This window comes from Sebastes fasciatus, chromosome 21 (assembly GCF_043250625.1).
Source record: "Sebastes fasciatus isolate fSebFas1 chromosome 21, fSebFas1.pri, whole genome shotgun sequence".
NCBI classification, from domain to species: domain Eukaryota; kingdom Metazoa; phylum Chordata; class Actinopteri; order Perciformes; family Sebastidae; genus Sebastes; species Sebastes fasciatus.
The window spans coordinates 21,486,952-21,514,582 of NC_133815.1; the positions used below are offsets into that span (position 1 = coordinate 21,486,952).

A 27,631-nucleotide genomic window follows, 5' to 3' on the forward strand; every position below is an offset into this window, starting at 1 on the left:
ATGACATCAGCTTTCACTGGAATCCCACTTTTCACTTCAACTGGCTTTCCTCGAGCGTGAATGCACGCACACGTGTGCAAAAACACACACACACGCCCAACCCCTCGCTGGCTGAAGATTGCTCGGCCCGAGAGCTCTGTGCCGCCCTGCTTTCCAGCTGCAGCCGAGATGGATTGTCTCTTTGATTGTCTCAGGGTGTTGGAGGGAAACTTCTTTGATGATTGCGGACATGTGTTTGATCCCTGTGTGAGCACGCTGGATGTCTTAGCTGTGGCAACCACCACATATAGGTTTCTAGTAGGGGTATTTCATCTGGAAAGTAAAGGTTCTGCTCTGTGTACACACACAGATACTCCGACAAAGGCAGAAAAGTATGCTTGGCATGTGGGTTTGGTTATGAATATAACAGCCAATTCCTCTCCAACATTGTGATGTATGCAGACAACTATGTTGTTTTAAAGGCGTTCGTCGCTTTGACAGGCCTCTGAACTGTATTTTACATTGTTATAGGTTAAATTTTTCTGAGAATCTTCTTGATTTTACTGCAGCACAACGGTGGGCAAAGTTGATGTTCAGCAGCAATAGAGCTTAGGATTTTATGCAGTCAACTCTGCCGACAAAGCCATTGATGAAATCAACGGTCAGTGGCATAAACTCTTACTTGCTACAGCTTTTTAAAATCGCAATTTGTGATATAACATCAATGAATCATTCGTCCCTAGCGTCCATTTTAACGTACGGCAGTGTAAGGTAGGGCTGTGCAATTAATCAAATTTCAATCACAATTGCAATTTTGGCTTCCAAAGATAATAGAAACAAGATAATCAACATAAAACAACTATTGTGCAGCATTCCATTTCGCAATGACGCTCTCGTTTTGTCTTGTGTTATAAATGCAGCGCACCCCTTTCTTTTACAGCGGTGCACGTTTGCCCTGCTCGGCGGGGCGTATTTCCTCCGTGGTGGTGCATCGTGACCGGATGTAGGTCAGCTTCGAAAGGCCCAGGGTAAAGTTGGCGCTTTACAGCACCCTTCGCCCGGACTTAGTGCTTCCTGTGAGGCGGACTGTCCTCAGAGCGGCGATGTCAGTAACCCACATGACCCTCCTTGAAACACGGAGCCCGTCTCGTTTACCATGCTTTGTGGGTGTGCCTTTTTTTGCCGTGTCATCACCATTCATGTCTACACAACCAACCACAAAGTTCTTCATAGCCTCTTAATTTTGCTCTCAAAGTGCACCAGATTGATGCATTCAACTTTAAAATGTAAGCTGCAAAATGTTCTTTCTAAATACATGATTCATGAGTCGTTAAGTCGTCAATTGTGTTAAATAATCAGGATCTAAACAATGACCAAAATAATTTTCAAATCTTAACAGATGTTGAAAATGTGAGACCTCGCACATCACGACATGTTATGATAAATTTAACAATAGCAATAAGCAATGATTTAGCCAATACAGAGTGAGATTGTCTCAACACCACAAATCGTGACTTTAGTATTAACAAACATGGTGGACGACGGGCAGGAAGAATTAGCGATGTTAGTTTTTGCACTAATTTGTACTGAAAATTTGCAAAGAAAAAAAATATGGATAAAGTCATGGAGACATGTTAAATAAACACTTGCGTTGTTGCCACGTGACTGATTCATTGGCTGTCCTTGGGGTTCCCCACACACACAACAGGATATCCGATTGTAAATATTGAACATGTATAATATTTACGGTTTGAAATCGGTGCGCCCAGGATGGACTTCCGAGCCGATCGGGGGATGTAAAAAACATTCTTAACATACGTCACACCACAAGAATATCTGGGAAGATAATCTTTAGAACCATAAAAAAATTCCTGTGTAGTGTGTACCCGCATGAGACAAGAATTGAAGCGTTCAGCAACAACCTCTCCCTACTGTAACAGGGCTTCTGGGAAATTAACTGAAATTGGAGAAATATTGCCACCAGTACGGCTTGAGGGAGACTGAGGCCACATGTCATTTCCCTTTGTGTTTACACGTCGTACAAAAAGGTATATTGTTTCTTCTGACGGGGATTCTCTGACATTTACAATGCCACATGGACCTTTTAAATGCGGGAATAAGATGTTTGCATATGAGTGTGTCTGTGAGTGGCTACGTGCTAGTGTTTGCATGTGTGTGTGTGTGTGTGTGTGTGTGAGCTAGCAGTGACTCCCCTGAGGACTGACTCATCTCAAGTCTCAGTAAGCAGCAGGAAACAGGAAGAGGAAACGGTCACCACAGAGCCCCTCTGGAGTTGTTTCTCTCTGTATGAGTGTGTGGATGTATTCAAATTCAGCTTCAGGTGTCATGGTGCATTTACAAAAGTGTAAGCAGTATCCGTGTGTATGTGTGTAGGTGTTGCATTCCTTCTCATGCTGTCAAAATCAAAACTACCTCCCCTGGTGTGTTGTATTTCTCACCGAGGCCTCCCAGGGACAAAACGCCTGTCAAGAACTATAGTTTTTTTCTGTGTGTGTGCAACTGTGTGTGACCAAGACAATTGGACTTCCCCTAATTTCCTGAGCTTGTCTCTGTGTCGTCCTGTCAGAGGCTCTATCAAGTGCCCGCTCTTCCTGTGACCGGGCCCCGGCCCCTGGAAGTGGACGTGTATGTGTGTGTAGACATAGAAAGAAACAGAGAGACTAAAGGGTGCTCATAGTGGAAAACTGGATGGGAAATTAATGCTTGCCACTTTTGTGGTCTACTTTTGTGAGAGAGAAACAGTGTGTGCACAACATCCTCGCCCCATACCAGTTCAAAAGAAGCCTCCCATAGAGTTTGTAACACATAAACACTGCAGGTAGTCCTGCAGCGAAAAGACTCAAAAGGAAAATGTTCCTCGTTTTAAAAATGTAAATGAGGGCGCCTGGGTTAGCTCAGTTGGTAGAGCGGGCGTCCATGTATCAAGGCTTGGTCCTGACCGCGGCGGCCCGGGTTCGAATCCGGCCTGTGGCCCTTTCCGCATCCACTCTCTCTCTCCCCCCTTTCAAGACTCTATCCACTGTCCTCAATAAAAATGGAAAAATGCCCCCCAAAAAAAAAATAACTTTAAAAATGTAAATGAGTCCTTTCAACTGAAGATAATAGAGAAAAATAAACAGAAATACAGAACAAAGTAGTTTCATAATGGATTATGTCTTTTTTAGGGTTGTCAAAAGTTGACGCGATAACCCAAATTAATTTTAACGCCACTAATTTCTTTAACGCATTAAAGCAACTTGCGATGTTTAATTAACCTCGACCGCTATTCTATTTTTCGGTGGTTGTAGCGGGCCCAGTTTTAAAGCTAGAGTGAAGATACTGGCATCATAGGAAACTAGAAAAGCTAATGAATCCGTCAGTGCCAAACACGTCATACTTAGGCTAAATAACGATCCAAACTTGTAGCACCTATAGCACCTTTCAAACAAGTCAAATGCAATTCAAAGTGCTGTACAGATTGACAAAATGTTTTTGTTAAAAATGGATTTAGAGACTAATGCACACCAAAACAACCAAGATAAAAGTTCATTGAATAAGAAAGCAATAAGATATGGGTATTTAAGATAATAAAAGGAATAAAAATAACAAGGAAAATTAAATAAATAAAATTATGAAACTACACAAAATAAGCAGATTGTATTAAAATAATGAAATATTGATAAAATAAAATAGAATAAAAGAGATAATGATGATCAGCATTAAAATGTTGATTAAAAGAAATAGAGTAAAATAAACACTAAAATGATGATGATAAATAAAATAAGTATAAACAATAAAACCATCAAATTATAAAACACGACATAAAAGCCAGACTAAATAGATGGGTTTTTAGTTTACTTTTAAAAAATATCCTCTCAGTTCCTCTGGAAGGCTGTTCCAGTGGCTGAAAGCAGCATCACCAAATGTTTTTGTTCTGCTTTGTGGAACAACTAAAACAGAAGAACCGGAGGATCTGAGGGGCCTTCCAGGTTCATAAACCAAAAGCATTTCTGCGAGGTAGTCTGGTGCAAGGCCATGTATGTAGTGCCTTATAAACTAATAAAATAATTTTAAAATCAATACGAAAACTAACAGGTAACCAGTGTAAAGACTTACACTAAAATAGTGCTCTCCTTTTGGTGTTAGTCAGCACTTGTGTGGCAGAATTTTTAATTAATTGTAGCTGATTTATTGTATTCTTTGGTAGACCAGAAAGGAAAGCGTTAAAATAGTCAAGCCTGCTGGTTATAAAAGCGTGCATCAGTCTCTCTGTGTGGCTCAGAGAGAGATATGTAAGTGAAAATGGGTTCTATGGGTACCCACGAGTCTCCCCTTTACAGACATGCCCACTTTATGATAATCACATGCAGTTTGGGGCAAATCATAGTCAAGTCAGCACACTGACACACTGACAGCTGTTGTTGCCTGTTGGGCTGCAGTTTGTCATGTTATGATTTGAGCATATTTTTCATGCTAAATGCAGTACCTGTGAGGGTTTCTGGACAATATTTGTCATTGTTTTGTGTTGCCAATTGATTTCCAATAATAAATATATACATATATTTGCACAAAGCAAGCATATTTGCCCACTCCCATGTTGATAAGAGTATTAAATACTTTACAAATCTCCCTTTAAGGTACATTTTGAACAAATAAAAAATGCGATGCAATCGCAATTAATTTGCGATTAGTTGTGATTAGATATCATAATCGTTTGACAGCCCTAGTGTTTTTATAACTCTCATTTGAGATGCGATACAAACTCTGCTGTCCTGCTGCGTTATTGATTGACAGCACTAGTAGATAGTGTAAAGTTAACCGTGATGCAGGGACCTTAGTGTGAAGGCTTTGCACCTCAGGGTGTTGCTTGGTATTGAGGTTACCTGGCCGCGCTGCAGACGTGCCAGGTATTTATAGACCACTGCTGAGTCTGGGCCAGCCAGAGTGAAGCACGTGAAGCTATAAGCCACCGTGGTCAGGATCAAAGACTGAAGTGCAGGTCTGCGAACGAGCCCTCCTCCCCTCGCTGCCCTACTTTCTGACAGCTTTTTTCCCCCCAGCTTCGAAACTGAGCCACCTGGAACTACAGACCTACATCTCACTGTGACTAAAACATTAAGAATAGGGTTAGGCTGATCTATTGGTTTGCAAGGCTGATAATGAACCTATTAAAAATGGGATCTGTGTTGTCGACAGATATGATGCTGTTTGATTCATGTAAGAGAAAACACACCAATCTATCATCAAATAATGTAGCACTTCTACAGTATTTGTCTATGGGATGACCTAAAACTGAACTCCTTTAAATGTAACACAAATTGGATTCCACTGAAATATGTGTCAATATAGCATTGCAGGTTTATTGTCACTGGTATTTTTATGGTCTTAATGTTATTTTGGAGGCTTTTCCACCCTGACAAGAAGAAAACATGGCGGCTTGAAGAGTCCTCGGAATATCAGCTAAATATTTGTTTCCCGCTGCTTCACTCATAGCCCTGCTCCAGGACCATATACATGTCACGGTCCTACATGGATATCTCTCAGAACTCGGAAGTTAAAGATCCCTTGAACATACAAACTCACTGGATATAGGGACATTTTCTGTACCTAAAAACTGGGGCTAAAATCCTGATTTATTCCAATAGAGAAAGGTCTCTTAGGGCGCTTTCACAAGCAAACATTTAGTCCGTTTTAATTGAACTCTGTGCTGTTCGTTTGGGCAGTTGAACGCAGTAATCTCACTCTGGTGCGGCCCATAACAACCAAGTTTCTGAGCAAACCCTAGTGCGGTTCGATTGCAGGAAGCAAACCAAAACACAGGCTGTCTTCACAGGCATTTGTTGAGATGGACTCAGGTAAATGACGGGTTAACATGACTGGGAGAGGGCTGACCTGGACTTCTGCAGAAGTCCGATGTTTGCTTGACATCTGGGCCGAAAAGAACATACAGAATATGCTAAATAAAGTCCACAAAAACAGTGACGTTTATAAAGTCATCTGAGATAAATTGGAGGAGAAGGGATTCGTACACACTGTAGATCAGTGTCGAGTCAAAGTGGAAAAACTTGCTGACAGCAATATATCAAAGTCTGTGATTTCCTGCATAGAGGTGGCAGCCTTCGAGACGGAAAAGATAAATATGCTCCTTCATCAACGCCACTCAGCAACTTCATTTATTAATTTGGTCCGCTTTAATTTGTGCACTCTGAAACCGAACCAGACTAAATGGAAAACGATCCAAAAGTATCAGTTTCACTCCGATTCGGATAAGCCAAACGGACTATGGCTTGTGAAAGTGCCCTTACATAAAAGTCAATACAAATCGTGTAAAATCAAAGTGATAAAACAACACTTGGCCGAGAAATAGTCCAGCACGAAACCCCCCGTACCTCTGCAACGTGTTGTTTTTACACTGTTTTTTGTATAGATTAAGCAAACAAGATATAACTCGTTAATTCGTGAGGTTTAAAATGTTCTAAAAGGCTGATTCCCTTACCTTTGGACAGGTCTGGAACTTCATCATTTAGGGACACGGCCACTTGACCTTTGGTGTTGTCAGTTTTTTGAGGCCACAAAGGCCAAATGCCAGGGCAGCAAGGCCATCAGATAAAGCAATGACTTTAAGTACACGGAAATAATGAATTTAAGGAATTTATTAAGGGTTATTGATGACTTTATTTTTAATACATAGTAGAACTATCAGTGAAATAAATAAAATAATTTATTGGTATCTACGTTTCAGAAGCCAAGCGTTTTGCCTGCCCAAATTTGTTCACTTCCAGATTTTGTAGATTTTGTCATTATTCCTGGATATTTGTGCTTCTACCATAGCCTAACAAAATTTAACTGTTTCCCCCATTTCCAATCTTTGTACTAAACTAAGCTAACAGGCTGCTGGCGGTAGCTACATCTCTACTCTCAGCAACCAAAATGTCAAACTATTCCTTTAAGAGGAGACTCCCCTTTATCAGAATAAATCATAATCATCATCATCGGATTTCCCAAGTTAGTGGGTAACTAAGAAGATTTTGTGGTGAGTTTGTATGTTCAATATTCTTCTTGCAGCAAATTTGTGGATCTGTGACTGAAATGTTCATGTCCCAGGAGATATCTTTGTAGGACCCCGATACGTTGTATAGAGTCCTGGATCAGAGCTACTTCAATTCAAAAGTAACAGCCTCCAAAATGTCAGTAAAGTTCTACTAACTGCACAGTTTTTCAGCCCGCTGACAATAATAAATCAGATATCTTTAAAGCAGCTATTGGAATTCAAAAAACACAGCAGACGAACCTCACTATGTAGTTCAGTCTGACAGAACTCGAGCTGTAAAACTTTGATCTGCTTGCAGATGAGTGTACGAGGTGCATTTAGATTCAGAACATGAATTGCCCACGGTCAGTGTTGTCTTCCAGATGGGCAACCATGCACTTAGACGGAGTAATGTTTAGACTCTGCATGTTTATTTCTCTCTCTTCAGTCCACTATCTCCCCGCGGCGAGGCAAGGCTCCCTTAGGCACCTGCAGGCTTCATCTAAAAAGAGGAGGAATGAGGGAGATTTTATTTTTCAACAAGTGCAATCCCTGTCTGACACATCTTTAAAAACTTTTTTTTCTAAATCTTTCATGAGGTGCCGGAGGCAGCATCTGTCATCTCTCCAACGTATCTGAGCTAACAGCGACGAATGGGATTTCACAGGGACATTTATGTTCTTCTGATCTCGCCGAGATGTTTTTCTGTAGTATAAAGATCCTGCAGAAGCCACGCGGAGGACTGAATGTATGTCAACGATGCTTTTTCCAGATGCTCAAGGCTCCGACTATGACGGGGGGTTGGGGGTCTTTTCTTCTCTGTATGGCTTCCCAGAGGTGGAGGTGGTGTGGGCGGATGCGCTGTCATTCAACGTGGGGGCGTTTCTAAAAGCTAATCTCCATCCTCCGCACTCTGCTTGGTAAATCTGATCCCACCTCACAATATACCAACTGCTATGTGTTATATAATATCCAAAAAGATGCAGTTATGCTGAAATCACATGGGTTGTTGAAGGGGAAAAAAAGTTTGGAGTCATGCAGAGGATGAAATAATACACGGTGGAGGAGCTGCGGTTTAGAACTCTCTGGACGAATACGAGACGAGGATTACAGCGCTGCAGCATTTATCATTGTCTTGAGTTAATGAGAAATAACCCACAACTGGTCACTGTATACTTTAACAAGAGAAACAGCTACAATGAGATCAGTCTGCTTGTTCCTGGAGTGTTGACATGAATTTAAGGCATAGTGAGAAATTATCATTATCATTTTAACAGGACATGGAAACAGACCTAAATGGATACAGCAGATTCAATATATGAAAACATAACAGACCACAGTTTGTCATTATTTTCATGGACAGACACAGGATGTCATGAGCCTCATGAAAGGACTTCTAATGTCTCTCTTAAGACGCAATCTTTGATGGCAGATAATGCGTGTGATCCATTACAGCTCATGTCTTCAGGGAAGTGTTAATCAATACTAATCTCTCCATCTGGCCTCAAGTGTAATATCGAATATTAGGTTTATACAGCAGTGTTGTTCTGTGCTGCTGCTCTGGTAGGCTATGTTCATGTCAGCGTCATGTTCACGCTAATCTTTGCTAGTATTCGATTACTGTAATCAAGTTTTGAGTTTTATAACAAAGCAATTTATCCCCAATTTAATAAAAATAATATATTAAAGGCACAATGAGTAGGATTTGTCTTTTGCAGTTTGGAAACACAACATTCAAAGTTGGCCCCTCCTCCCTGGCTCAACGAGGGTTACGGTGCTTTACAGCAGATGAAAGCCAACCCCAGATTCACTCTAGTTTTTTAACGGGCGTTGTCCGCTTGCCGTTTCGCCTCACTATAGTTGCATTTTGTGTGCACTGTGTCCGCCATTTTTGTAGTTTCCTCTTGGATGCATGCTTGTGATCTGACCCTTTGTTGCGTTTTTATAGAGGTTGACGCTAGGGTTCCTAACTGCCATTGTCAGCCCAAAAACCGTCAATTGCCGATATATACACAAAGCTGTGTGTGTCAGCGCGTGCAAAATAAAATGACAAACATTGCCAAAAAATAGCTCCCCAAAAAAAACAACCCGTAATGTACTCAGCCAATCACCGATAGCCAATATATTGGTCAATCGCCCAACCCTAGTTGACACCCAGAAACACAGTAAAATAAGAAAACACAGGCAATTCTGAAATTCAAAGCTGCCATGCGTAAAATTATTATGTGATACATTTCATCTTTAAATGCTGTAATGGCATAAGTTTGGTTTCTTTTGCCTTTTGCAGATAGAGTGGTGTAGGAATGAGTCTTAAAACCCAGAAATGAGTTAGCATTTTAGTGCTTCTGGTTCCCTCGTCTGTAAATCAATGGTTTTTTTTTATGGGTTTTTGGTTGGATGCCTGAAATAAGGATTTTTACGTTTTGTTATGAGACAAAATACCCCAATTTTTAAGCTTTTACGTGTCTTAAAAAAGGCGATTGCTAACAAGACTACTAAAACACTAGTTAGCTTAGTGGTGGCGACGTGAAGTCATGCGACCGTGGTGTGGTTCGTATATAGCCTAATGTTAGCTTTTTACTTCTGGCGATTGCATTCACACTTCAAAAATAAAAAAAAATAAAAGTGGCGTTCAAATTTGTGAAGATTTTCTGGCTGAACAAAACGTATAAGTATCATAAATGTTTATTTGCCACAGAGTTTATTTTCTGCAATAATTCAAAATCCAATGGAAAAATCCCATTGGGTCCTACAAACGCAAGGCTTTCATCCAGGAGACCGCTGTTTGTGTCCCGTGCGTCACATTATAATCAACTGTTATTTTGTATCCCGTGTTGTGTCATTTTCACTGTACAAACGTAGTAGTTTTACGCCAAAATGTATTTCTTTACTAAACCTAACTGAAGTGGTTTTGTTGCTTAAAGTGACGCCAAGGGGAACAATAGTGGTTTTGATGCCGAAAACAAGTGACGAGTTGGAATGAAAACGCATTGGCTCTTTAAACTGCGTCACCACAGCACTTTCTCTGAGTGTTTAATATTGACGCGGATGGGTTTACATTGTAGTTACTTGAAAGCCTGGTGCGCTAAAGGGTGCCTTGTGTGTCGATATAGCACACTTGGGTGGCGTGACAAAGCAATGCTATTTTACGCCCTGGGAATGAAAACGGGCTGGACAAACATAAACTCTGCATGACACCCATCCACACCCATACTTTCCACCTCGCTACATATACAGGGCACACTGCTCTCTACACTGGCACTGGATGTAAACCATGAGGAGTGAATTCATCCAGTGTGTAATTACTTACTAGAGTGTGCATGGACATGAGCCCCAAGAAAGATTATATCATATCATTGGAATGAAACACTGAGATCAACGCTTCCTTCCTTCTTAGTTTCCATATGATTTTAAAACATGTGGAGTCCATGTTGTGATCAAAAAGACCCAACCTAAAGTTAAACACTTTCCCCCAGTTGGTGAAACACAATCAACAGCTATTACACGCTTTGGTCTCATGTTACACTACGCTTTACTTAATGGATACAAAACGCTTCCAAAGTGCCATATTTTAACTCCGTGATATTAAATTATTGAAGCGAAAAGTCACTGAGAAATACCACAACGACACTGCACACAGCCGCATGACTAATGTGAAGAATCTGCAGAGTGAGATTGAAACAGTGCGTATTTAATTGTTCATGATTATAAAGGGGAACTCCTCGGGGTATGCTAAGTGAAGCTAACCCACTTACGCCATATAGATATGACAAGCTGGCTATTTGTGGCCAGAGCTTTAGCAGCACAGAAGTGGGAAAAACACATTTGTTGCAGGCGTTATTTGGTTAGTCGGTTTCACTCTGTGCTTCTTCGCTGCTGTTTTTGTAGCCAGTTTGCGATTTCATCACTTGTTTCTGATGTGTCAAGTTATGTTCATCAAGAAGATTTCCAGAACTTACTATAACTTACATCAGAATTTTAACTGAACATCATAGAGTGGGCGCTCGTCTCTGTTGTACATGTGATTAGAGCAGCAGCTTTTTACATATTAATCCTGCCTACTGCATCTTTAATACACTAAAGCAGATAATAAAAATGACCAATAAAGATGATAGTTGGCCTCAAATTTAAAGGAGCCTACTAGACTGACAGCCAGGATTTAAAGGATTGGAATATTGGACTTCTTCATTTACTTTCCAGCCTTTAAATGTCTTCGGCCAGTAATACGGATGACATTGTGTTTACTTTTTTCTCCATGGAGATTTGGATTTATGGCACCGTCTCTTTGAGTATTCGCCTGTTATGGCTCTGGTCAACACTATAATCCAGCATCGACAGAGGAAAGCAATAAAACGGCTGACATGTAAACTACCATGATGAATAGCGGTGGCGAGGTGCAACAAGATGGATAACCCTGATTCAGCCTTTGTTTACCTATACAGCCAGGATGGTTGTAAATCACACTGTAAGTACAACAGAGCCAGAGATGCTGGATGTGTCTTCTGCTGGCCAGAAAGAAAACTGCTAAGTTTGAGCTGCTGGGGCTCATAAATGGTGAGGCTCTTATCTAAATGCATTAGATAAGTTGGTTTCTCCCTAATTTAAGCAACAGGTTTAACTGATAGATTTATTTTATGTGAAAAGCAGTGCAACAGTTCTTCACTCAGCTTAAGTGCAGAGTCCCTACAGAGTGCTTTTCAGTCTTGGCTCTCGCAAACACTGCAGACCTCCTGGCTTTTCTCTCCTTCCAACGAGTTGATGACATTCACCTGGCGTCCCAGGTGTACATCAGCTCCTGATTAGATGGCTGCAGTGAAAGCCAGCAGAGGTTTTGAAAGACAATTTAAACTCCGCCCCCACTGTTGGATCAAGAAGAAACCCTTTAAATAATTCATCTTTTATAAGTATTATTATAGTACAACTTCATACAAAGAGTTTAAAATTATGTTTTCACTAAGATTTATTTAATTTTGCCTCCAAAAATGTATGTTAAAGAGGACCTATTATGCTCATTTTCAGGTGCGTATTTTGGTTTTCTTCTAGAACATGTTTACATGCTTTAATGTTTTGTTATGCCCCAGTCTAGGGGTGTGGAAGCGCAACATAAATACAAGGTGAAACGGCGAATGAATTGCAACAATTAATATTTATTGCTGCACACAATAATCAAGTATCTATTTATAAATACAAAACAAAGGAAGCGCACGCTCAGGGTGAACCAAAGGCCAAATATAACAAACAAAACAGCTTCTCAACCAAGTTCTAACTAAGCCCTAAAACAAAAGAAACAAACAAAAATACATGGGCTAAACCTGACTCCTTAACCTAAAACAGGAGAAAACAAATTAAATTCAAACTGAAAATAAAAACTGGCGGTTCACCCCTACAGCTTCAAGATGAAAGTCTGATATATTTACAAAGACAATGTATACAACTGGTGTTAGAAGCCGAGGTATATTCAAAAAGATTTTAAAGTCTGATATATTTATGTTGCTGTGCTGCAGCAACTCTTTTCACCCTCTGTCTGAAATACTCCGTCTGAGCTCCTGCCCCGCCCCCCCAAAAAGTCCAGTCTGCTCTGATTGGTCAGCTGGCTCACTCTGTTGTGATTGGTCAACTGAACCAAACTCTTTGGACTCCGCTCCAGCTCCGCTCTAACTAGCTTTGTTTGAGGGCGTGCCAGACTGTCTGCTAGGCAGGTATTATGCAAATGTGTTATTTTGTGACATCATCAGGTTACGGAAGAAAAGGCAGGACCTCAAGGAAGGCTGCAGAGAATTATTCCCTTATTTTGTGAGAGTGATTCAAATGGTGTCAGTGTCATTATGCAGCTGTTTTCAAAATTATTTCACGTAATCATAAGTAGTCAAAAGTTTACGATTAAGTTTACCATTAGCGTGGTCTGTGAGCATGACTGCCTGGCCGGCTAGGTAGCAACCCCGGCAGGCACTGGTTTACTGTCACGGCACTGTAGCTTCTCAACTCCAAAAACATTTGTCATCAATTTTTGTAAAACTGACAATATTTAAAATCTACACAGTTGATTTCTCACCTCAAAAATGTTCAGAAGTGAATTTAGTGATGAAAGAGCGTAATGAAAAATGTGAAAAAAAACACTTGTTTTTGGCAGCTGTTGTTGTGATCATAGACTGTGCCATTCCAGCGCTTTGCATTGTGGGATACAGTATCGGATGCATCCTGGAGATTTTTTCCAAATCAGTATGGCATCCGGGTATTTTTGAGATACTGGAGATTATGCTTTTGTTTTCATTTTGCATACTACATTTTGGTCAAGTATATACTATTAGTATAATATGCAGTTTTCTAATACAGCCTGTGACTTTTGAAGGCTGATGGCAATTCAACTTCACATAGAAAAATCAAAAAATGTGTCCAAAGATAGCTGTAGCCCTTTTGTGGAGCTCTCTCACCACCACTCACAGTTTATCTATTTTTTTTTGGTTGCAAAAATCGTGGATTTGAAAAAAAGTGGATTTATTACACATATTGACACCTTTGAGTATACTTAGGTTTAACACACAACATATTTAAAGCCTGCCTAGATTTACTAAGTATAGAATTTGGCTATAGCTCCTGTACTTCCTCTCACTGATGCCATGCTGTTGAGGAGTAAATCCCCATAGCTGATTTCAGCATTTGGTTGTCCCCTCTTGTGAATCCTAAGGTCCCACGGGGTGAGGCAGGGTCGACTAAAACCGAAGTGTAGGGGTCCATGACTGACACCGCAGCATCAAAGGCTTCGGGTAGAAAAAAAAAAAAATCCGGAGGAATGTCCATATGGATTTTCACTGACCGCCTTAGGACATCGTTTACAACGCAGACAACCCACTCAAACTCGCTCTTACACTCGGTTACGGTTTTGGCGAGTCTTTCAAGTCTTGGCTCCCCCAAATGAGTCTACAAGGAGCTGAAATGTGCAGCTTTTAAACAGCATCCTGATAACTTCACTACAGCGGTTGTCTTAAAAACAGAGTTTATATTTTCAAACTGAAACACCCCTCTGGGAGACCGCTTTTCCCCCCCGTTTGCTTCATTTCATCCTCAGTTAACTGCAGGATAGTGTTTCAGCGGCGGGGGAATGAGATCGTCATGTCAACGGGATGAAACAATGGAGATTGTATTGTCAATTGGTTTGGGAGTGGGTGGAGGGATGAGGTTATGTCTTTAGCATGGCTGCCACAATGGATTCAATGATAATACCAGCAGTGAACGCAATAGCAAGAAGCTGTGGGATGCCTCATGCTATCTCTGAGTGGAGGATTCTCCACAGAATATCATCATTGATCCTCACAAGCCACACAAATTTGTTGTCTATAGCCGTGTTTTGAAGTTTTTCTCTTCACTTTCTTTTGTACCCTCCTGAAAGCATAATGTAACCTGTTCTTGCAGTGTTGGGACTCTGTTTACGGTAGAAATATGGTTAACAGTCATCTTAAGTTGATCTTTCTATGGGGCACTCCTATGTTACACATGAAGATCAGTTTACTATTTAAGCTTTGAAAGTAGCTGTATAATGTCCTGTGTGGTTCTGAAGTTAGTCTCCTCAAGTCTGAGAAAGTAACCCTGATGACGTCATAGTGATGTCATCAGGGTTACCATGGGCTTGAGACAGAAAGCCTGTGTTATGAACTCCAGATGTGGAGTTTGATAGATGTTGGCATTCACCAGGCAGGGAGGTGTGAATGAAAGGCTATTGAGTTGCATTATGGGAACTGTAGGAGTGTATTTTGGGCTAGACCCGTATACTAGGGAGTAGAAGTCAAGATATCTCTTCCTCTGCTGCTTTGATTTTGACCATTGCTGTTGTTCAAATTGCATGCTTTGTCCGACCAACACTCCAAAACGTGAAGAAATTCAGTTTATCCTCACATAAGAGGAAGAAAAGACACAAATCCGTACAATTTAGAGGCTGAGACAAGGCAGGGTTGGGAATTTCTGCTTGAAAAAAGACTTTAATAATGACTTGATTATTGAAACACTCGCAGATTATTTCTGTGTCGATTTACTAGTTGATTAAGCAACTAATTGTTTCAACTTTACTTTACAAAAATTCTGTCTCTTTGGAGTCCCCAGCAAGCACTAATGAAAGTACAATGTGGAATTACTAGAATGCCCCTTTAAAAAGTTGCATGTTTTTTTGGTAAAAAGCCATAACAAAATAAGATTAACTTTGCTTTTATAACTTGTATTCATGCACAAACATAAACATTCATATAATATAGTAGCACAATAGTTTGGGGTTGATTGCATTACTGTTACTCTTTGGTGTTGCATTGTTTTTGCTCATAAGTAAAATAAAACAAGCAAAGAAAGCCTGCTGATAGCCGCAGTGGTTAATTCCTACTTTGCTGTTTACAGTATGTATACTGTATGTCACATATGTTTTATCTTGTCCATACAGCAGAGTGTGTGTTTATGTGTGTGTTGGTACAGCATGACTGGTCAGTTGTGAGCAGCCTGCTGATTCAGACAGTGTGAAATTCAGCTGGAGTTACCTCACCTGTCAGCACCGTGAGGATTTTTCAGATCCGATGTGTTTGTGCATCAAGGCCCCGCGTCGCGTGGGAACATCAGTATGCTTGTGTAGTGTTTGTGTGTGTTTGTATGTGAAAACCATACAAATAATTAATGTGTGATCACTTGGTTGATATGCTGCCCTATTAATGTGAACATAAAGCATTCAGGGAGCAGCGCAGGAGTGAAGGAGATCAGCTTAGATTACTGGGGTGGGCGAGTGGGAATGTGTGTGTGTGTGTGTGTGTGTGTGTGTGTGTGTGTGTGTGTGTGTCCTCAGGGTCTGTGGAGGTTGATGTGATTTACCTGGACAGCAACGATGCCCTTGCTTTTGACCTTACCCTGTTGAGATGGAGTTATTAGGAGGGAAAGAGATAAAGGATCAGACTGAAAGCATTCACTGAAATGAAGTTCAAGAGATGGAGTAAGAGTATGACATAGTTAGAGTTCTGGGAGTGTCCTCCACTGGGACAGATTCTGTTCCAAAGCTTGTGCTGGAACACGAGTTATGCAGCAGCTGGATCACTAAGCGCAGAAAAACTCTTAATTATGATCCAGTTATCAAATAGCAGCTAGTTTGTGGCACATTTTGACTTTATGTTTTATAAATATGCAGGTCTGCTGTGTCGTACGCGAACAAGAAAAATCCCCACAGCTGTCAGCAGCCGTGGACAGCTGTGAACATTACTTCAGATGGAAAATAGTCTTTTTCACAAAGAAATAAACTAAAGCAGGCCTCTCGTTTCTGGCCGATGATGTCAAATTTGTCACATGACAACATAAATACAGATTAATGAATGACGCAACACATTCTCATTCCCAGCTCGTCAAATACCGTTGATTGGGCTCGGCATCGGAAAGCGACGCACGGAGGCGACCTCTGGGGACAGATAACGTCAACCATGACCGTTCCTAACCCTAACTAAGTGTTTCTGTTGCCTAATCCTAAATTCCTGTGAAAAGGGAAGTTTATTTTGAAACAACATTATGCATGTAACGAGTTGTATTGCGTTGAATGACAATAATCAGGTTGAATGAGAAAATATGTATTGGTCCGTCAGCATTGAAAGTGAGTGATCACAGAGAAAGTTCGAGGTGACAGAAAGTCTGTGACTGTTGGTGCCTTCAAATTAGGTCGTGTTTACCGTGTTTACGAGATGAGTCCATATGAACGCCCCCCCTCATGTTGTATTCACGACTTCGTAAGTGGAAAGTTTCTGAAAGCTCCGAGTTCACGAGTTGTGAAGTGTTTGTTGACGTTGCCAGAAATGGCGGAGGCCTTGGAAGGTAATTTTTCGGTACATAATAAGTGAATATATTGCAATTTTAGTCGTATATTGTTTTTCTTCGTAATTTTATAAAGGAAAATGTTGATATTCCCAACGGCCTCATCTTTCTCCTTTGTCATTATGCCTTTGCATTTCCTGCATTATGTTACCCACTTGCTAGCTTGCTAAATTGTTAGCCTCTGTGGCTTCTAGACGGCGACAGTAACGTTAATATAGCCGTTGCTTAGCAGCGGTGTTCTCACGACTTGACCATTTGAACGCCACGCATATCATGTATACGACTTCCAATGTTGTAAACACGAGCTCACAGGTTTCATTTGAAGACACCATAAATGTGAGCGGACAGTTTTTCTCATCCACACTAAAACACGTTTACAGTTTTAGTCAGGGCCAGAGAAATAGATTTGTTATGGACTCGCTCTGAGGTAAACTGTTTTCTAGGAAGCTCCGCCGTCCTCACCACAAGCATGACTGTGGAGTTAATGCAAGTGAAGCAGTGTTTGATGAGGAGAGCGCCGCGGTGGACTAAATGATGCAGGCATTGAGGAGAAAGTGGCAAACGTGTGTCGCATTCCAATCAGCTACACGTCTGTATAATGCAAACACACTAATTATGTATTATGGGCGTTAATGAGCCGCGGCACTGATTGCCAAACATTAGCTAGTCCCTCTCTCGGAGCCAATCGGGCTTTTATTGGCCCCTCTGTATGTGGATTGAATTTTATACACCGGCTGCATCTGTCAAACGTACACACACATTCTTGTGTGTATATATGTACACAAATAATCAATCTCACGTGCAACAGCAGACACACAGGAAACAAGCTGAAGTGGCACACACACTTTATACCAACCTGCTTTTGTATTTTCTCTCTCCTTTGTGTATTTTTTATGTGAATTTAACATCCATTGTTTGCCACGAGGCACAATAACAGAGAAAGAGAGAAGAGGCTGTTAAATACTCGCCTGTCCTTTAGTTCCAAACTGTTTCAAAAAGCAAAAACGTTTGATGTGAAAAGTGAAAGGAGAGCCTTTTGGTTTTTCTCCCTGAAACACAAACACCATTTTACTGACTTCCTTTCCTGCTTTTCATAAATGTTTTATCAAGCGTGGCACGCAAACAAAAAAAATAGACACAGTGTCATTAAAAGGTTAGTTTCAATGCATGTTGATTGATATGAATGAAAAATGACATTTACAGATGACATTTTCAACCCTAACAAACCTTTATACTACTCTGTAGTCTTTTAAAGGCGTTTTCAAACTGGCAAAAGACAAATTGGAGCGTTTAGTTTCTTCACTGGTGCCGCAAGGACTTTCTTTCAAGTTAGCCAACATGGAGCATCCTTGAATTTGACACCCTTGACACTCAGCCTCGTGCCTCGTGCCTTGTGCAGAAAACTAAAGCGGCAAACTCTCCAGACTTTAAATAAACGGCATGCTAAAGCCTGGAGCACACAGCGCGCATCATGCTCGCGTGATGGCAACGTCGCGTGTTGTTTTTTATTTCGGCGTCCATGTTAACAGGTTAGAGTGGACACACTGCCCGCATGAGACGCGCGTCAGACGCACGTCAGACATGCGTCTATTTTATAGAATAGAAGGCTCGCCTATTTTTCACGCTTGCCGCTTACCTCTCGGCTGCGTCTCCCAGCAGCAACAGACAGTGAAGGTGATCTATTGACAGTATATGAGCAAGATTACTACAGTTTCCATGTCTAGACATCTGTAGAATATGTCACTGACCATCAATATTTTACACTTCCTATCTAGATTTCAAAATAAAAGTCCTCTAGCGTTTTTAGTGCACAGAATCATTCATTCATTAACACAATGCTTTTATTCTGAAATACTCTAAATAAAGCAGTTGTCTGCTTGCAGGTTTCCATCAAGTTAATATAGTACAGGCTTTTAATTATGTAAACACTGTAGTAGTCATAGCAGAAACCCTACATATGCTATACATATAATAGACTGGGTTAATAGGTTATAAGAACATCAGGTGATGGGCAGTATTTTTCCGATGCGCTCTCTCTCTCGCTCTCTCTCTCTCTCTCTCTCTCTCTCTCTCTCTCTCAACAAACACCACGTAACTTTATTGTTCTTTCTTTTAGAGGTGTTATTTAATTTTTTTAAAGATATTTAATAATAATTTTCCTTTTCTAAAGGTTAACAAATAACGAAACTGTTTATTTTGCTTTGTTTTATAATAATAAAAAAGAAACACTTTACTTATATTTATCATTCTGAAATACTTCAGGTGTTTTTCTCCATCAAGGCGCAGTTCAGCAACAAGGTGGTGAAAAGCTCCAAGTTGCCTGAGATGTCGGAACATCAGCATTTATAATGTAAATTGCTGTCCCGCCCCAGATGTAAATTAAGTCGTTTTCGATAAAAGCCGCAACCTGGAATACTGTAGAACAGGAACCCGAAACCCCCTGGAAATGTTGTTTAAAACTGTGCCAGTCAAAGTGAAGAGGGATTGCTGTAGGCTCTCTCTTACTACTAATGTATTTATTTATTTTTTTGTATTAATATATAGCCCACAGAAATCCCTCTTCACTGTCAATGAAGAGGGATTTATATATATATATATATATATAGCCCATAGAAATCCCTCTTCACTGTCAATGAAGAGGGATTTATATATATATATATATATATATATAGCCCATAGAAATCCCTCTTCACTGTCAATGAAGAGGGATTTATATATATATATATATATATATATATATATATATATATAGCCCATAGAAATCCCTCCTCACTGTCAGTGTTGAGGGATTTATATATATATAAATCCCTCTTCACTGACAGAAAAGAGGGATTTATATGGGCTATATATTAATATTTATGTATGAATTTATTTGCTTGTTTTTAATAATATTTACAAATTACCACACAGTTCTTACCCTTTTTTGTCTTAAATAAATATAAATCACATTTATTATGAAGTTAAATGGCCATTAAAAGGCAAACTCTATGTAGAAAGAAAGGGCTGTCAGCAACAGCAAAAACACAGCTGACAGGTAGCTCCGGGACGCTCCCGAGACGTGGGTAACTCGCGTCTAGTGTGAACACCCTAGGTGGGCATGACGCGGCCACGACGTGACGCTGCCGTCACGCGAGCATGATGCGCGCTGTGTGGCCCCGGCGTAAGTGTGAGGAAGTGCTGCAGTCTTTGAAATAACTGCTCTACTCTGAAGCGTCAAAGTGGGAAAGTCCCCTGAAATAACGGTCAGCGAGGGCTGAGGATGATGGTAACACCATGTGAAGGTGCTCTCACACCTGCGTGTTCGGTGTGGTCGGATCAACCTCCACCGTCTTAGTTTATCTCATCTGTGGTGGGGAGATAACCCTGAAGCAAACAGCTGATCCCTTGTCAGCCTCAGTTAGATAGTCACGGGCCACCTGAGTGGTTTGTTTTCATTACATTCATTATGTGTAGAATGGCACAGGGACACAGAGTGACTATTGGCTGCTGCTTTCATCAAAATTCAGAGCCAAGATTGCGCTTCTAAATGACAATATTGCTTTTTTATTTATGATTCACAAAATGTCCCCAACGAGGTAATAAAGCTAAGTGGGTCTTTGTCATTTTCGACACACTGCAGTTCAGTTTGTTTTCCTGTGAAACGCTGCAGTTAAAGCACCATTTTCAGCACTGATTTCAGAAGCGGGGTAGGTGACCTCAATTACAATCTGTAAACGGGAATAAAGTGTTCTTTTTCTCCGTTTGGAAGGCAAAGCCACAGAAAGGAGGAAAGAAAGCGGAGAGGAGGAAACTGGGGCAGCGCGCTGGCTTGTGTGTGTGAAACCAACAGAGCTGTTGGCATGTCATACATCTAAAATGCATCACCCATTTTCTTGCGGTGCCCTCTACCACGAGACACCGAGTCTCAGAATAGATAAAGAGGAGGTGGTCAGATAATATAAATTGTCTTTGCTTGCTTCCTGCGGATAAAATGTTCTACGTGGATAGATGTACTGTCAGGGGCCAATATTGATGTTTCTGTGAATCCATGTTTGATGAGTATGTAAACATTATATATCAGCTTCCACTTCTGGAACAACCTCCCTATGGACATCAGACAGTCTGATTATGTCTCTCTCCTCCACTACCCCCTTCAAAATAAAAGCCCCAGAAGGTAACTGTACCTGAGCTTCCTCTTGAGATACAGTTACCTTCAAACATGGATGTTTTCCATGGCTTGTTTTTCAAAATAAAAGCAGCATAGAGTTACTGTCTCTTAACAGGAAGCTCGGGATGTGGGATGCGCACCAAGTATCAGGCACACTGACAGAAATTTTCTAGTTTCCATTTAAAATCCGATCAGTGGCTTTGAAATGTGAGAATATTGATTGTAAAATTAAGTATGAAAGAACATTTTATGTAAAGTATATTTTCTGGGATTTCAATGGAGAGGTTTAGTATTCTATAGTATAATTACTCTTGTCAAAGTATAAGATTATGATGACATAAAACTATGCAATTTATCACTTGTCTGTCAATGTAGAAATAAATAATTACAGTGTGAAGTGAGTGTTGTTTTTGAAATTCACTGAAAGCAGACAGAGTGCTACTGACACGCACCTGCATCCGCCTTTTAACCAAGAGACCAGTGTTTCAAGACCGGTGCATGTAAGCTACGTTGGTAACGTTTGTCACATGTTTTCCGTACTTATGTAACGTTGTTTCCGTATGTATTTTACTAAGTTTACGTACTTTTAAAATGTTTTTCCTAAACCTAACTAAGAGGTTTTGTTGCCTCAACTTAACTGCGGACGTTACTGTAGTTTTGTTGCGTGGTGTACAATTGACACGCGAAATGTCCGCGAAAATTCCGCGTAATGTTGTGCCATTGATACTCCTTGTATCCGTGAGACTGGGTTGATCCATCCACATGCAAACACACAGTGTACTCGTCTCCCTCTCTTCTGGGCAGACACATCCGTCATCCTGCTTTAATTGCTCTGATGTGAATCATTAGATCCAGCAGTGCAGCCGACGTCGGACAGGGCATGTTTATAGCCTCCATCAGAGGGCCGATGACCCCTGCATTAACACTCATCTGCTACATGGCTGCTGACCTCTGCTTTATGTGCACACACTTGACACCAGAGTTTATGCATTGCATGACCTTTGAGCTTTTTAATTTGTAAGATGATGTCTTACTGCAGCTTGTTGCTGTTTCATGATGACACAGTTGCGTCTTTAAAGAACAGATCATTTGTTATTCTTGTATTGGAGTCCTTTTGACAGTTGAATCGTGATGTGTTTTTGAAGCTTTATACGAACAGTAGCAATCATCTATATTTTTGCTTCGCAGCTAAAATAATTGCCTCTTGGAATTAAAACCTCTTATTTTCGTGTTGTGGTCGTTTTTTGTGACAGTTCTATTAACGGTGGATGTCTTCAGAGACTCCTCTTGGCTCTGTACAGATGGTCAGTTTTGTTGCGAATGAGTGTGACTCATGTATTCAGCGAAGCCAAAAAGCACACAACTCGTCCCCCAAAATCGCCTGCCAGCTAAAACTGGAAAGCCTCCAAAGCTCTGTTCAGCAGCACGCAGTGGATCTTCAGCTTTTTGGACATTCTGTACCTGCCAACTGGCCTCCGGATGTCATGCCCTTCATTTATTATTGGAAGGAGAACTCTATCGACTCTGTCTGATAACTATGTGTGGGGATTAATAACTGGAAGGAGGAGAATTGTCTTTGGGTTTTAGATGATGCCCTCGGTGCACTTCATTCATGTCTGTGTTTGGATTGCAACACTGACATCAAGATGCGTTGTCATATTTTGAACCCAACATAACTAAGCACACACTGTTTGTTGAGTTGATTGTTAATGCAAGGTTGACGTGTTGTGTCTTTGCTTGCTGAAGGGCACTTTGATGGCAGACATTGTCTCACCTCCAGACCTCTGCTTCAGGACTACTGGGCTTAAATAGGCTTTATACAGTAGGTGTTACTTTTGGTTCTTGTTTGCGACATGTTGAAAAAAAGTTTCCATACTGTACAGCAAGGCTTAACACTCTTAGGTAAACTTAGGGCACAGTAATTTTGAAAAAGCCGTTTGTTTTGTTTGAAAACTGAATGACAAGTGCATATTCTGATCAAAAGAATACAATACAAGAAACACTTTGCAGCATTAATAAGCATAAATCGTCAAGGGCATCGTTTACACTGGCAGTGGGAGGGCATGTGCCTACACTTTTTGGTGGCTTTTTTCAGGTGGATTTTCTTACAAAACTCTCTCTTACTATTTTCCTCTGGGTCATGTCAAGCTGCCACGATCCAGACGAGAGAAGATCTAAGTGGATAAAAATGTTGCTCATCTGCCTTCAATTATTACTGTGTGCTCTGAGCAACAGGTTTTGAAATAGTACTCCGTCGATTTAGCATTGCACTCCAATAACACTGTTGGACTCACAATGGGAGGTGTTAACAAAAATCAAATTCAAAGTTGATGCAGTGGAACCAGATACTGTATTTTTTTATTTACAAATTCTTCTTCCGTTTGCATGTTCTGCCCGTGTCAGCGTGGGTTTTCTTCCGGTTCTCTGGTTTCCTCCCACAGTCCAAAGATTGTCCATGCAGGTTAATTGGTGACTCTAAATTGCCCGTAGGTGTGAATGTGAGCGTGACTGGTTGTCTGTCTCTATGTGTCAGCCCTGTGATAGTCTGGAGACCTGTCCAGGGTGTACCCCGCCATCGCCCAATGTCAGCTGGGATCAGCTCCAGCCCCCCCGCGACCCTGAATAGGATAAGCGGTTACAGATAATGGATGGATGGATATTCTTCTTCCTTGTTGAAACCTAGTGCCTATATTACCCAGAATGCAGCGCAACTGCAAACAGTTTGATCTGAGATTGGGGTGTGTTATGCTCATAGAATTAGAATAGGAGTAGAATGGACATTCCCATTCAAATTAACGTAGCAGGATGGTCAGAGCAGCGCCCATTTTTATGTGTTCCGTTGCCATAGCGACCACTGTAGCGGGCTGACTTGCAGCAAGTCGTGGACTCACTAAGGTGAAGGTTTTGCAGTAACGATTAAACAAGCAGTGGAGTCGTGATGTTATGAATCACAGAGCGCCAGAGTAAATTAGTAAAATTTAACAACATAATGCTTCATCATCCTCACACTCTTGTCACAGCAGAGGAAAGCACATTGCTCGGGGAGCTCCGTCTGCTCTCTTCCCAGCGAGCTGCAACAACACTTTATCGCCCCACTGACACGTGTTCTGTTGTCACCATGACAACTAACAACAATAACCATTTTCATTTGTCAAATTACTACAGAAAACAGTTTAATGACCCTTCTACTCCTATTCTGTTTCTATGGTTATGCTGGTACAGTATCAGCTAATGTAGTCTCAAGCAAAGATAAGGAGCAGGCTACAGAGGTTGGGTAGCCTCACTTCTTTCTAACTCCAAACCCCCAGATTTCTTTTCATTTTCAAACTTGTACGCTGACTCAAGTGACATCACTTGAGGCAATTTGGCAGATTTCACAGAGCTAAATAAAAGTTTTTATACACCTTTCTTCCCATTATGCAGTAGTTCTCCCAAACACCTGTAAACAAACAGCAGCGGCTGCTTTGCATACTTTTGTCGGACAGCCTGCTGTACCTAATTGGTGGAGGTTGTGGGGCTGTATGGGACCTGCAGACATTACTACTAAGCGCTTTGAGTGGTCGGAAGACTAGAAAGGCACTATATAAATGCAAGTCCATTTACCATTTACTACTTAAGGCTGAAAAAAGTACTGCCAACTCCTGTTTTGGGGTAAAAAACATATTTAACCTGTATATTTCCTCCAAAATGATGCATCATTATAAAGTACTTTACGTCATCCATCAAGAAAACTTAGGCTCAGTAAGTTATTATGCCAATCAGCCAATTCCTATTTGTTAGATTGACTTAAATGTATATCAATGCATGTCTGAAACATTAGCGCTACCTGCTCTCCTCTCATGATGTGTAATCACTGCTGCCGAGCTCCATGTATCTCTGTCACAAACACGGCTCCCTCTGCTCCCTCCCACTGTTCAGCTGCTCACCACCAACATCTCCCTTTGATCACAGCTACGGCTGATAAACCCGGCTTGACTTTGTGTTTCATGGTGTTATTAATGCACTGATGCCTCTGATGTCTGTGATGATAAAATGCTTCGTCAAAAGTCAGACGCAAAAGTCAGTCAGAGTCATCCACCGTCTATAGTTGATGGATGTGATACTGTTTGATTGATCACATATTGATCAAAACTAGTCTGCTTATCTATTAGAGATCCTTAAATTAGTGGTTAAAAACAGTCCATCAATCTTCAGCATCCTACATTGGATGAACATTAATTTTCAATCAGTTATTAGTTCCGGTGGTGCACAGTTTATAGCTTAAAGGACATCAGCAGTTTCTGCCGCTCTCTGTCCTTTGTGTTCCACTGTTTATTCTGTTTACTGGTGGTGGGGGGGAGGGAAAGGCCAGTTGTGTGATCAGTATTGATCTCTGAGAGCTTCTGCTCCAGGCCAGATGTATCTACGGTTACATCTGTGATGTGTGAATGCGAGCATGTTTTTATCGGCATGTCTGCGCCTCATGTCAGCGGACAGATGACCCCCAAAAAGAGGTTGTCTGTCAGGTTGCAAAACGTGAGCGAGCAGGGCTCCCTGTCGAGCGTCGATTCAGACACTAAAACTGTATCGTTCATTATCGTTATTAGTCGAGCAGGTCACACACACAAACACACACACACACACACGGAGCGAGGGTCAAGGGCACCGGCAGGACTGAGCAAAGGAGCGTGAAATTGCATGTCATACTAATAGCAATCATGTCAGCCCACGAGAGCATGCGGTTAACTTCACAGCGCGATCAATTACCGATCAGTTCATGTGACTCTGCTCTGCTGCTACTGTACTGTTGACTCTGTGTCCAATGAGTCATTATGCAGTGCTCTCATTTAACACCTCTCTCATTATAGGTCTACATATGTTATATTTCAGAATAAAAGCTGGATTGTGCGATTGAATTAGCGATTGAATTAGCTCCCATGCAATGTAGCTGTTTGTCTGCACACAAATAAATGCCACAGTTACAGTATGTGTCTGTAGCAGTGGTGGAGTGTTTGAGAATGCTGCCCTCATGTGCCTCCGCTTAGAAATGCAGCAACACCAAGACCCAAACAACAAACCCCATCAGTCACAAGTGCTTGCTTTTCCAGACTGTATATGTTCTTTATAAAGTAATTAATATTGATATCCTTTGTTTCCATTGCAGGTTATGGACACACTCTCCAAACTTTCACACACAGCGATTGCACAACAAACTGGAATCAGGTATGTGGCACGATACAAACTTATATGTGACACAATTGACTACACAATGTATCCTATGGCTGAGTATATAATGATAAGCCTGACACAGAATGCTCTCTGTTTCCCTTCAAAGGCCCTATCCATCGGAGGAGAGTGTTGAAGACGAGGATATCTACAACCACCTGGAGGACCTTATAGAGTACGTCTCCTCTCCTCTTATGTGCATAACACATAGCTTTCTCTTGTGAGGATTTTCACAAGAACTTTGTTTTAAGAAGTTATTTGTTTTAGTCCCTCGTGGTTCTACCATTTCAAAATCTGCAGGCTGTTTTGTGGGCGCGGGCAACATTTGTTCCCTGGGTGTTGACTGGAAGGTAGCCACCTCCTCCAGGGCTTTCAGCGTGAGCTCGCCCCACTCTTTTCTTAGTGAACCACAAGTCGTGTGGGCTTTATCGTTTTTGTTTTCACAACCTATTCCCCATACACATTATGAAAGCATTGCAAATTTTCACATATACAAATAATTTTAAAAAGGCCAGTGTGTAGGATGTAGTGGGATCTATTGGCAGAAATGTAATATAATATTCATAACTATGTTTTCATTAGTGTATAATCACCTGAAACTAAGAATCGTTGTGTTTTCGTCAGCTTAGAAGGAGCCTTTCATATCTACATAGCGGAACGGCTTCTCTTCACGTAGTCTGCCCATGGATTTATTAAGAGAACTGGATACAGCGTCGGAGGCGGGCTTTCGTTCATCCCTATGAAAGTTGCTCAGTGGTGCAAAATGGCTCGACTTGCGAGTGATAACGCACTCAGATCATCCGGCGATCTTCCGCATCCATTAGGCCCATAGAGCAGGCACAGTAGCGTTTCCTTTAACTCCGCCTCCCAGCCCTCAGTCTGGGTCTCCTTCACATGAACAGAGGAAGGGAAATAACTCGGGATTCGGCTATTAGTGCATTTTGCAAGTTTTAGGACCTAATGATTTAAATAAGGGATATTCAAGTTGATTTACATAAAAAAATAAAAATTGCCGAGTTACAGACGTCTCTTTCCCAATGTAAGTCTATGGGAAAAAGTATTTTTGGGCCCAATGGCTTCACGTAACGGACATGGAAGTTGTAGTACCACGGTTTGGCCATTACAAAAATGTGCTTCAAAGCCCGGTGCTCTTCCTGGAGGCCTGAGTCCACCATGTTGCATCACCATATTTCTACAGTAGCCCAGAACGGACAAACCAAACAGTGGCTATAAAGAGAGCCTTTTGGGGGAGGGTATTGGTAGCAATATGCAACCTCACCACTAGATTCCACTAAATCTTTTGGACATCAGATTAACCAGATAAATTAGCTGAAATAGTTGTTTTTTTTCAATGCTATTTTAACATGCATTCCTGCAGCCTGCTAGAGTCCTACAACTTCATTTTAAAGTAACTTTATCAAAAGAACATTTTCATTTTTCACTTTTGA

At 41.1% G+C, this 27,631-nt stretch overlaps 1 protein-coding gene across 7 annotated transcripts in view; it reads left to right on the forward strand.

Moving 5' to 3' along the window:
* The window catches only part of vav3 (vav guanine nucleotide exchange factor 3), a 116,383-nt gene that overhangs the window by 29,391 nt on the left and 59,361 nt on the right, over nt 1-27,631 (forward strand). For all 7 annotated transcript variants that reach the window (XM_074621368.1, XM_074621369.1, XM_074621365.1 and 4 more), the window contains exons 3-4: nt 26,122-26,180; nt 26,293-26,358. In XM_074621368.1, coding sequence (XP_074477469.1) covers nt 26,122-26,180; nt 26,293-26,358 — 125 coding nt within the window. The remainder of the gene's footprint in view (nt 1-26,121; nt 26,181-26,292; nt 26,359-27,631) is intronic.